Source organism: Neodiprion fabricii, chromosome 4 (assembly GCF_021155785.1).
Source record: "Neodiprion fabricii isolate iyNeoFabr1 chromosome 4, iyNeoFabr1.1, whole genome shotgun sequence".
Classification (NCBI taxonomy): domain Eukaryota; kingdom Metazoa; phylum Arthropoda; class Insecta; order Hymenoptera; family Diprionidae; genus Neodiprion; species Neodiprion fabricii.
In genome coordinates, this window is record NC_060242.1 from 42119968 (window position 1) to 42132701 (window position 12734).

The window sequence follows — 12734 nt, forward strand, 5'->3', positions numbered from 1 at the left end:
TTCAATGGAAATCAATGATGGCGAGATCGTTGTGGTACGCAGCTCACCCAATGCTTCGATTTTCCGTCCTAATCCGTAACAAGTCACGCACTGTCAGACCTGGTGTGAAAAATTTTCAAGTTTTCTATCTCGCAGACGGCGTCAACCATGGTTACAGGTCTTCGGTAATCTGTGGCAAGCATTTATCTACAAATTTTTATACTCCCAATGACACCTGTAACAGAGATTCGAAGATCGCTTAGCAGAGAATTCTTTCGGTTGCCGCTTGTAGATTATGAGTAGAGCGTGAAGTGGAAGCATTGGCTAATGGTACGAAGCTGCTGTTTCGTTAAACAGGGAAACCTTTTATCCCCTTTTTAGGGGTCGGATAATACGAATCCAGGGACGGGTCCAAGAACCCAGTAGCAGCCTGTAATTTACGTTGTATACAATAAAGGGGAAGAGAATCACGATTTCTGATATTACTAAAACTATAAATGCGTTATTGTGCCCTTGAACGAAGGTTTATTTTCTGCTCCCATCTCAGAGGCCAAACAAGGTCGACACTCGCGTAGGATTTATCTCACTTGGTGAATGCGGTCCGCATGCACAGGCCGTGCACGCGTATTCAAATTCATCAACGTTTAATTCCACGAATGTAAACTGATTCTACGTTATTAGAAGATGTGAGTTAGTTATTTATTAGACGTTGCACGCCTATGAGAAAAGCATAACCCTATATCGATAAAACTTTTACCAGAATCTTATACCGTGGATGTGATCACATTATATTTACACCTATAAGTTTGTCTTGTTCGCAGATGAAAGAAGTTCTGAAATTCCATGCATTCTAATTCGGCAGCGTTCAGTTTCTCTTGGTATAATAATATCCTTCTCAGTGATCGCTCGTTCACGCGGCCCTGGATTCAACAGCATATATATACACTTGTCAGAGAAAATGACTATAGAAGTGTGAACCGCCAACCGCTGCGACAAGATAGCAACTGCAGATTCTCACACTTTCTCTCCACCCGCTCCATCTCCCGCGCCCCTGTGACGCGAGTCTTTTTTCACAGATATCCATCTTAGAGATCAGATTTTCGTCCCACTTTTCCTACACTCAACACTTTCCGTGAAACCTGTACATGTACAGCCCACAAGTATTTTAGGAGTGGAGGGAGCGGGGGCACTCGCCTCCGGCGTAACGATTCAAGATGCGGAACGATTATGTCAATTGCTGTAAGTATTTTCCGCTAACGGAGCATACCTATGGAATAGTAAAACCATGCAGTGCCGTGCTCGATCGCTATCGCGGGCGTACACGCCTTCAGATAACGTGCCTGTCACGCTGTTCTTATATCGCTAAAAATCGACTCTTGTTTACCTTGAAGGTGCAGCCGCATGGAGTTCAGTTCACAGCTAGTGTTGTGTACACTGTACACAGATTCTTTTTCATTGAGATTCTTTCTTACCGGATAGGCTAATTGTAAGTTTATAAAATCTACTGCGGAAAACAGACAATGACACGCGGACACTTTTCAACAAAGTTTTTCTCGGGACTATTATTTTCTTCGGTTTGTGCGCGATTATTTCGGAACCAGTGGAATTTCATGGCCCTGACTTTGGAGGGTACTTGGTATCGTTCTCCCTCGTCGTTTCAACCTATGCTAATTGAGAGTAACGTTTCGAATAGCGCTTCACAACTATAAAATATCATGAGATTAAGTACTTTGCCAAAAGAGATGTGCAGGGAAAAATATTTTAAAAAACTGGACAAGTGCGAGTAGGACTCGCGTCCCGAGGGGTCCGTACACGTTTAAGTCATATTCATTTTTGAAGTGAAAACTTTTGTAGCGCCGTTGGTGAAAACTTCTTCAGCACGGTAGTGATTTGAAACGAGATTAAATGAAATGAAACGACTATCGACGAAACGAATAATTATTCCACTCCTGATACTGCATTCTCCTCATTCTCTCGCAGTTTAGTTTCTGAAGGTTTCACTTCTACCGCGTGTGAACTGCACGCATGTTCTTTTATTTTTTATGTGATATAGCTGCAAATTAACTATTTTCGAACTTTTTCCTTCGATTGTCCTGTGAGACCTTGCTTCTCTTCAAGTTTCATGTTTTTAGGTCAACGGGAAGCACCCTACAGATTTTGAGGACTGAGTTTGCGAGTATCAAAACATGCAACATAAATGGCCGTGTCTTTTGATTGCGTCGACTTGAAAGCTTGAATTTTCTACACCTCCGAGGGACCGTAGACCTTAGTATTTGATAATAATTTTAACTTGATACCTTTATCCGTTCCTGAGAAAACAGGCCTTGACCGACGGACACCGAGGCGATCCTATAAGGGTTCCGTTTTATCCTTTTGAAGTACAGAACCCTAAAATGACCTACGATTTCATACTTTAAGGTGTATATGTCCCCTGAAGAGGGACAATCGAAGTAACCTCTGTTCGAAATCACTCGCCACCGCCAAGTTAGAAAAAACATTTTACCGGGTCCATTTACAAGTTTCAATATTAAAGTATTTCGCAGTAACGTCTTCGGGGCCATTCAAGTTTAGCTAACGCTGAAACAGGGGTAGGCAATTCAGTGAAACTTTATCAAATTTACCATGTAGTATTATAGGCATTCCAGGCAAGTATTATAGCTGACGTAGAAAATTCCAAGTTCGTGTTCGAAGCCGACACACGGCCTGCTTGAGAATAATCAAAAAAAGGTTCTGTCGAATGGGGGTGTTAATAATGCATGCATTTAAGAAGAAAGCCTATGTACAATGTATTTAATACTAAACGAATAATGAATCTACGTTTTACTGAACATGCTAATGTGTATTAATAATTAATATTGAATAAAGTAGGAATTAATTGTTCAGGATGTGACTGTAAATGGCATTTCTGTCATTCCCATAGTTAATGAATTGATTAGCCAAAAACTTTTCAAAAAGCGTTACCTAACGTTAAAAAACAGTAGTAGGCAAAACAAGCATACGTTACCTGTCGTTACCATGAACGGTGGGATCCACAATTTTGAAAAAAATGCGTTAGCTAATACTTGAACGGCCTCTAATCTCAGGACACAAGTTTCGCGACAAGTTCAATCAACCTAGAGCTCTTATGCAACGATGATGCCAGAAACAACTTGTCAAAATACGAACGGGTAAGAGGCAACAGACGATCTATTATTATCTGTACAAGATGAAAAAAAATTGGTAAAATAAGTGGTTCCGGCCGGGATCGAACCGGCGACCTTCTGCGTGTAAAGCAGACGTGATAACCGCTACACCACGGAACCTTGGATACTTCCGTGAGCTTTTTACAATTTGTCTAGAAATCTTACACGTCAGAATATTAAATAGACATGCTTTGTAAACTAAACACATCCATGGCTTTAATTGTGGGTTAAGTTTTGCGCTGCTCTATAACAGGAAGCTAAAATCGGAGTAACTCAACCATAAAGACCAGGTAAGACTAGGATTCAGTAAAACTGCGCAGGCGTCTACATAATCATGACAATTTTCTACGGTTCAAACGCATTACTTGCGTTTGCGAGACTTGGGTTACAGATTCGTCTGTGGATATACGGTATGCAAGCAGAATAGCACGCAAAAAACGTAAATGGAACAATTTTATCCAAACAAGAATGAACAAATATCTACGCTTCACTGCAAGAATATTTCGGTACGCGCTACGATTATACATATTATGCTTATAGAGCAAATTATAGAAGAAGTAATCATTATGCGCATAGACTGGTGAAAATGATTACCACGAATATTTAGGGAAATTGGAAAATTTCGTATAATTTTTTACAAAAAATTGTTTTCGTGCAAAATTGTAAATATGCACAGTTTCTCATACAAGGTTGTAGATTTTCATGAAAATGTACATTTTTTCAGTAACAAATCTACAAGCCACTATAATTTTTAAAGCAAATGAACAATTTTTTGTGACAAATTACAAACATTCACAATTTTCTACGAAATAATAGAAAATTGTAAAAATTCTTGGTAGTAGAAATTTTTACCGGGCATACCGATACCTATTACCTACACAAGTATGTATATCAACGAGTGTTCATTTAAGTAGTGACGAGACGATAGGACCGTACACACCTGCGCTTGTTTCTCTATCCGTGGATTACTGGCTGATTTTCGAATGATTTTCACAGCAGAGTGGCCATTCGCTCATTTTCCAATCCACTCTCATGTCTTTATCTACATACGGTAATTTACATGCACGGTATCACTCGGTACTCCCGAAACTTTTCTTGAAATCGCAACCGCCACCATGGAAAGTAACGACTAAATCTATTTGGGTTATTCCAAACTTGGTGTTCGATTGAAAAAAGTAACGACTTGCAATGCTGATCATAAAATTTTACAAAAAATCGTGGAGAAAACGAGTGTAGGTACGTACATGTCCCCATTTATGGAATGCACAAAATGTAGATAACGAGTATAATATGCCAATTACCTGACGCATAGCTACTGCGACAAAGGAATTTTGAATATTATCGAGGAAATATAACATCGTGTTAGTTCGTTACAAATCGACTCACCTTTAGCATTTTTATGAAACGTTATTCTAGTTCGTACTTTGATTGTTTTATTTCTTAAGTACCGTATAAATTACATAATGTACTTTAACCGATGATATTCTGAAAAGACGTCATTCCAGATTATAATTTTAAAAATGTACTCTTTCTACATATATCATAATGTATCTTTCTACAATAATTGTCCATCTTTCAATTCCCTTCAAAGTTCATTCGCGAAGGTTTCAAAGATATAACTGATTTAAAAATATTTGCGCAACGGAAGTTTCTTCTCTGTAACTTTTTGACTGTTTTTTTTTTTTTTTTTGTTTCATCGCAACAGCTAATTCTGAACTGGAATTCAGTGGAGAGCAGCATACTCTGGAATCATTTTTCAATTGTACAATATTCGTCGCATAAGGTAGATAAAAATGATAGTTTTTCGGTTAGATAATTTCTATTAATACGTACTGTAGGTAGGCTGTACTTTTGCGAGCATGTAATAATTAGTAAAAGTGTTACATATAAGAAAAAAACATCATTATTTGAAGTGTGTCTTATTTTTCGTAACTTTATTGATTTACAAAATTAATTACTACTTAATAGATAAAAAATCATTTTTCTAACCGCAACTATTTCTACACATTATTTGTGAACAGTTGTATTGTAATTAACGATCAGTAGCAAACACGGTTTGGTCAGATCCTTGACCATAATTAATACTAACGTGATCAACACGACTAGCAGACCTATTTTTAGTTGGAACGAACGTAATAAGCGTATTTGAATTATTTCTCAGAAATATTTTCCATTTTCTCGCCCATTACCGACCAGTATACACATACCAGCCAAGACTTACGGAAAAATATATGTAGTGGAATGACATAGGCGTCGCTAATTTTGTGGTCAAAATTACGGGGATTGCTTGCCAGTATGTTCAAATTTCATTCGCGAATGTTCTTTCGAGTTTTCGAATACCGTAATTACGGTAACATGTACTCCAAGAAAAAGCGACGTTCACGTAATTCCCGTACCACACGTAAGCCCAACATGTTTATTTTTCCGCGTAGTTATACTACGAACTTAAGGATTCTTGAACGAAAAACTCCATTTCCCGATATCGTCTGTAACTACGTGATCCCGTTAACAAGACTCTACGTCTCTCTAGCCTTCGTTCAGGAAATCAATTTTGTTGGAAAACAGTTGGAATTTGTGTATATTTTGGGTGAATTTTACGAAATATTGGAATGTGTTGTGTAGAAATAGCACACGCAGGCTGATATGTTGAAAACACTCTATGGGATACTTTCAATGAAATACGTTATGCCTGTGGATCGGCGTAATCTATCACTTTCTTAGACTTCCGAGAATTTCTTAAATCGTCCTTTTTTCCTAGTTTCTACGGTTTGTCGCCACTCCAAACGATAGGTGAGGTACATTTGATTGATTTGCTGTCGAATTTTTCGCATTGTTCGTAAGCGCTGCGAAGTGGTACACTCTATGTATAAACAGATATGCATCAAATCTTGAATAAAATATCACTATTGCACGTAATTCTTCATCAGCGGTACACACCAGTCGTACAATGTACCTTCTTAGGAAGATGCATACTTACGCAAGCATAGGTATCGAGCCTCTGCTCGTAAACGAACTGCTCCAGCGTCTCGCCACCATTGATATAACAATCAGCTTGTGCGAGTATGTACAATGCGTATATCCGTGATAAGTAGCTTTACTTAAATAATATGTTATAATGCGGCATCACATTTGTGTGTAGTGGCATGTTTGATTACATTCTCGTCCCGAAGCACAAGTTTCTTCACCACTTTCTTCCTAGCAAATCCTCATCCGGCCTATGTTTATTCTTGCTATTCTCTTGTCCGCGTCATCTATCCATTCGTCCAGCTAACGTAGATCGAACCAAATCCCAGCTTATCAATGATACATCAGGCTTTGTACACAGGTTCATTGTTACCAGTGCATTTGTACTGTTACTAAGTACTCCCAAACAGGTACCAGCTGCCATATTGTATATTGGTATACGTTTCTAAAAGTTCGAAACATTTATCCCAAGTATTATCACCTTTCTTTCAAGACTGTGTGTATTTCAAGAGGTATAAATAACAAATGTCAAAGAACAGATGAGATATAACAGATATTTTAAAACTGTAAGCTATGAAGAATACATTTGAGACGTGAGAAGAAATGACAATATTTGCTGGAACACCTTCAAAGGCGTTTAGTCTGTATGTTATGTCTGTACGGTTTGCAAAAGAATTTTGTGTAAGAAAATGCTTCATTTATTCACGTTTATACGTGAGTCTTGAGCATGCAAGAGCATGCTTTGATGCTTTTCCGTTTGTTGAAATATCAGTAAGCTGTGCGATTATTTGGTGCTACGTGTTTGATTTTCACACAAATCAACTCGTCAATAATGGAACAAACAACGGAGACAACCTAAGGAACGGACTGATGGCCGCGGCTGATTATTCATCGTATGAGATGCCAAGCGCTCATGGCAGTTATCACGAATCAATTAAATGATTGTCACGGTCTATTTTTTTGATACCGTCATTTTTGATGATTTTGATTTTGGTATTGATATACCGATGGAGTATTGCTTCTAAATACTGTTCTCCCACGTGGGTAGTAAGTATATACATATCATACATACAAGTAACTATCGCAAATAAATGGAATATAGCTTTGTATAACCAAATGCTTGTAATCCTTGTAATTTTCACTTGATTCGAAATCTAATACGTTAACCATACAAGCCCTGATATTCATATTTAAGAAGTCATGAGCACATTATGTTAAATGTTGATTTTCCACATGAACTTACGGTCCCTCTGTGATGCCATGCCTGGTTTCCACCCATTTCGTGACACTTTCCGAGTCTTGGCCATTTTTCGTTCCCTTCTAGACACAACATTTGACCGAGTACTAATTCGTGTTTATCTGTCTCATACCACATCTATAAAAATGAAGAGCATTAGTTCACATAACGTACTTCTTTGTTAACGTTCCAGCGTACTCTGATTTAATTTGCAATCTTTTATATTATATGTACCTGCGATTTGGTTCGTAGACATGGTGTTAATATCAACTTTGATCCCCTTGTCTTAATGTCCTTCTCACTTCGAATACAAAGAGCGGAGCCAGTCAGTCTAATTTGATACTGATCGGTGTAATTTCTCTTTCTTAAATGCCATGGCTGCATTTGTATCTGATTAACTTTTGCCAATTTATCTTTCAAGTGTTTCTCTGTATCGTCTGGCAATGTTAACTCTGGGTAAACTGTTTCCAAGTACCAAGAAAAGTCTCGACACTTCAAGCTTTCCCGTAGTGCAACACGTTTCGAAATGTCACCATAATCAATATTTTTAACATCTTTCAAAAAGTAATCCTTGTATTTATCCATCCACACATGAGCAACTCGCAACGAGTTTTTCAACATGGTATCATGCTGGTCGTCCCCACCGTAGGGTCGACGTCTTCGAAACACATGTCCGACTCGTGAACATGGGATTAGCTCTATTGTACCTCCGCACATCCATATCTATGAAAAAAAAATAGTAATAATAATGATAATAATAATGGGTAGAGCACTCAAATCATCTTTCACTTCACCAGGGAGATTACAATGAATCATAATCAAATTCAATGACATACACATGTTCACATTAAATTATCACATATATCATTAGCAAACGATTCGATAGCAATAGAAAACTTGTAACGCCTTGCTTACCCTAAATGATATTTCTAAGTTTTCACCTCCCCATATATCCATACCGGAGTCATACTCTCCTAGATGCGCGAAATATTCGCGATCCATTGCAAATAATCCACCAGCCATGGTTGGTGATCTTTAAAAATAAAAATTCTAGATAAGTATCATTAAATACGATCATAAAGTACGATATTTATGGGGGCAGAAAACGGATTACTGTTCAGTCAAATCTTGATCACTTGCCATCATTTTCCCGCAATTCTATAAAATGTTTCCTGACACACATTCGCGTATTCAAACATATCCCACTGTAAGCAAGGCAAATTTTGAAAGCCTTCGACAGAATTGCCTCTGTGAGATTTCTCAGATAATGCACAAAGACGGTGGCTAGTAACAAAATATTGACTTTGAGTACTTAGAACACCTCAATGGATGACTATTACTACATTATTCAGAATACAAGTCAGTCCTTGACATACGATGAATTTTCATTCTGGGATTTGATCAATCATTTTCAGTGCAGAAGTTTATTAAATCATAATTAGCATCGGAAGCCTTGACTTGTCTTCATAAACATACAGGACCTTTATACTTTTTTGAATAAACTGTTTCACGAACAGTTTGGTATAACAAGATTTGTTGAAACCATTCATGAAAAGTTGACAATTATTCAAGAATACTGCGTACTTTATTGGTTTAACAAAATCCTCGTCATGAACCAAGGTTCCAATAGGCAGGTTGTCCCATTTGAAGTGTAATCCCCAGTTGAACCCACCCCTAACTAAGGGACTTCCAGTATATTGGAAGGTATCAGCATTTATAATATCTATCACGGGCATCGGGACAATGGTTTTTGATTGAGCGATTCTAGAGAGCAGTGGCTCAACCCACATTTTGTTAACTTCAATATGACTGTCTAAGAATATCAACACTTGTCCAGTTGCTCTTTTTGCCCCGTACATTCTTGCCCTTATTAAACCTTCTCTTCGATTAGTTTTGTACAGTTTTACTTTCTTCTCAAAGTTCTCTTTAATATATGTATCTAATTTGACATGCAGAGTGTCATCGTCGCTCCAATCATTTACCAAAATAATTTCGTGCAGTAAATCATCAGGAGTTTGATCAACCACTGAATGTACAGATCTCAGAAGTGTCATGTAGTGCTCATTGTAGAAGCATATCACCACGCTGGTATTTGGCAATGATTTGTCATATACCAAAGATTGACAAAGTTTGTGACGTGTGTCAGGTATTTCTCTATGCAAGCTCAGCTGATCAGATACTAGCACGTTAAATGCGTAATTCTTGTACCCTTCATCTCTTTTCTGTTGCTCCTCAAAATTTTTTACCATGCCAATTTCATCGAGCCCTGAAACATGGAAAAGTTAAAAATCATCCTGACAAGGAATGTTTCTCAATGTCCTAGCAAATTGATTCAGGTGACATCTTTTATTTGTTGATTTATTTATTATTTGTTTTTTCACAGTTACACTGAAGGCAATGAAGAAAGTTCTCGACCATTGGGAATTGTTAACAAAGTTATTCGGTGTCGTCGGTCAAACGTTTGAAATAAAACAAACTTGTTAAGTTTCGGCCCTAGTGAGGGGGGGGGGGGCCCTTCTCAGAACTACAATTTATTATAAATAAAAAAATGTAAAATATATATATAATATACATATAATACATGTATATATTAGGGTGGGCCAAAAAAATTGACTATTTTTTTTTTCACTTTGTACTCCGAAAACTTGGTTGGTAGAGACCTCGAAAACATTCTCTCCGAGTATGAGCTCTTAATTTTAATAGGAGGGTCCTCCGCCTCGCAGTTTTCTATTTTTTTCTTATGGCGAGGAAGAAAGCTCCATATCTCGATATCTACTGTGTATAAAAAAAAAAAGTACATTTTCGTAGGAAATTGAATTCTCTACAAAAAAAGGTTTCTCACAATTTTTTTGTATACCTCACTGTTCAGAAGTTATTGAAGGTTACGGTTTGATCAGTTTAAGGTAGATGTCTTTTTTTTTATGAATTTTATAACTTTTCAACAAAAAGTCATTATGATACGCGCAACTCATATTATCGTAAGAAATTGAATCCTCTACAAAAAAAGGTCTCTTACAATTTTTTTGTATACCTCACTGTTCAGAAGATATATATATATATATATATATATATATATATATATATATATATATATATCTGACATATCAAACTTAAGAAAAAATACAGTGTAATTGAAGGAAAAACAAAAAAAAAAAAGGAGGCAATACTTTCACTAATCTCATTTTACTGCAAATAGATATTTTTTGAATTTGTGAATACAAGAAGTTTGCTGACGATTCCAATTCCTGATTTTTCGAACGATTAATTGGATCTCACTTAAGTGAGACCTAAGCAAGAATTCAGTTTTGTCAAAAATTCGAAATCAGCAACATGAAATGCAAATGTACCTCAAGTTTCATAACTTCTTACAGTGTAAGAGAAACCTGATTTGTTTTTAGAGAATAGAAAAATTATGATTGAATATTTACTGCAATTACCCGTTTACTTATTATTGGAATTTTTAAGCGTTTCAAGAACTTAAGGTTGCAGAAGGGCTGAAATGTTTCTACAAGATATGCCTTTGAATAAATAATAACTATATAACAGAGCGATGTATCAGCTTAGCAATTTCATACCTATGTAAAAACATATAATCAGTTAATTAAACCAAGCAAATGAGTTCACGCCTGAGTGATTTTTTTGTGATCCAACCATGCACAGCTTCTGATATTAAAAAACAATTATTTTAAAGATGTACTTCATGAATATTGAAAATTACTAGTACGAAAATCTGTCTTTGCAGGCAAACAACTCAGGAATGTTTTTTTGCTACCTCTGAGAATCTAAATAATGTAACTATATATGTAATTATATCAGATATATCACTCATATGTTCATTGGGAAATTGAGAAACATTCCCTGCCAGTAAGGACCAATTGATAACAATCCATTATAAATAAAACTAATCTGTGGTCAATGTTAAACTACTGTTGAGTTTATTACCTCCTCCCACGGTGACTGCTGGCTTCACTGGGACCGGTTGCAATTGTTGTAGCAATTTGTTACTATTTTGAAAGTCATTATGAGCTTTGTAATTATACGGATCTTTACCACTGACTTGGTGCCTATGAATTTTATCCTTGACATTCTGTATGTAAATTGCCTCGTGTTGATCATTCGACCTTTGGTCGAACACAGATTCCTTTAGAGGTTGAGAAAAGTCTGGCACATAGATCGTAGGACTCGCTGTATTTGCATTTTGCGACAATCTCGAATATAAGTACAAGCTGAAGGTCCATGTCACAGAAGTTATCACTATACCAGAAATGAATGAAAAATATCTTGTCGAAATCATCTGTAAAATGTAGTAAAAGTGATAGTTAGTTAGTCTACAATACAATAAGAAATTGAAATTATAACTGAAAGTATATCTATTGTCTTTAATGATGAGGCAAATTTCAAGTGATTCGATCCAGCTCGATGGCCTCAAAATAAAACCTAAACTAACGTGTGCTTGCAGCAGTAATAATTATTGATAAATATCGAAATCAGCTGTTCTTGTAAATTTAGGCTTGTTTTGATATTGTCATAGAGATGAAATAATAATATTTAACTATCTGAAAATTTTCCAAGAAATTGTAGTTGAAGATTCGAAAGTATTTTACCTATTTGGGAAAAAGAAGGCATGTAAACAAAAATATTTGTCCCTCCATACCATATCACACTGGTAACTATGATCTTCCAACGATGCTTCCAATAACAATACCAGCAATTCTTTCTTGTACGATATGTGTACCGATTCGATGGTTCGTAAACAGTAAGCAAATACTTAGCAACCCACCTTGGATGAAATATATCACGTCCAATTACGTGAATACCGTTGTTTGGTCACTTAGTTTGATGATCAAGCCAACAGACAAACGCGGATGGCCGGCCATATTTTTGTTGCTACAGTAGCAAACAGTAGAACCGTCAGAAGTATAGAGGTTAGATCATAGACTTATAAAGATAGAATGAGCGCTCCAATAAGAGGCACTGACAATTACATATAAAGGACAGAGATATGCCGGGGGTACTGCTCTCTCTTTTCAATCGGCGTCATGGTGGGAGACAACGGAGCAGTGGAAGTGGAACAGCTGTAAATATTAGGCGCATGATTTCGCCTCATTCTCCTATACCGCCTCGATGCCCGCCGCAAATATCGTCAGAGAGAGAGGCAGAGAAAGAAAGAAAGTCCCGGCATATGTCTGTCCTTTAAATGTTTGATTCAAGCGGCTCATAAGAGTGCTCAGTCTATCTATAAGTCTATGGTCGGTTCCTTAAACCACGTCAGTTCACTTCAAGTAGAGGTCGACGACGTCATTCTTGGTCGCCTTGTTGGAGTGCATTCTCACGGGCAGTAAAATCAAGTAAAATGCCGCGCGGCGAGCAGC

At 37.0% G+C, this 12734-nt stretch overlaps 1 protein-coding gene and 1 non-coding gene across 4 annotated transcripts; both read right to left on the minus strand.

Annotated features, from left to right (window-relative positions):
- Positions 1 to 3208: 3208 nt before the first annotated feature.
- On the minus strand, positions 3209 to 3281 carry Trnav-uac. The gene has a single exon. It is a non-coding gene; the product is annotated as a tRNA-Val (tRNA).
- A 1783-nt stretch (positions 3282 to 5064) lies between these two features.
- On the minus strand, positions 5065 to 12467 carry LOC124179956 (polypeptide N-acetylgalactosaminyltransferase 35A-like). Of its 3 annotated transcripts, none has more exons than XM_046564847.1 (7): positions 12143 to 12467; positions 11305 to 11656; positions 8947 to 9628; positions 8278 to 8395; positions 7597 to 8085; positions 7369 to 7500; positions 5065 to 6570 (listed from the first exon to the last, which is right to left on the minus strand). In XM_046564847.1, the coding sequence occupies exons 2-7, from the start codon at positions 11654 to 11656 to the stop codon at positions 6409 to 6411; spliced, it is 1935 nt and encodes a 644-aa protein (XP_046420803.1). In that variant the 5' UTR covers positions 12143 to 12467; the 3' UTR covers positions 5065 to 6408. The 3 variants fall into 3 exon arrangements, with proteins under 3 accessions (XP_046420803.1, XP_046420801.1, XP_046420802.1); XM_046564845.1 differs by having other exon boundaries at positions 12017 to 12467; XM_046564846.1 differs by having other exon boundaries at positions 11967 to 12467.
- Positions 12468 to 12734: the final 267 nt, after the last annotated feature.

Excerpts from the sequence above, each read along its gene's own strand:
- LOC124179956 (XM_046564845.1), bottom strand. Across the intron at positions 8,086-8,277 it reads ACTTAGAAATATCATTTAGG|ATATGGATGTGCGGAGGTAC; the intron begins GTAAGCAAGGCG and ends TTTTTTTCATAG. Across the intron at positions 6,571-7,368 it reads CATGGCATCACAGAGGGACC|AAACGTATACCAATATACAA; the intron begins GTAAGTTCATGT and ends TCGAACTTTTAG.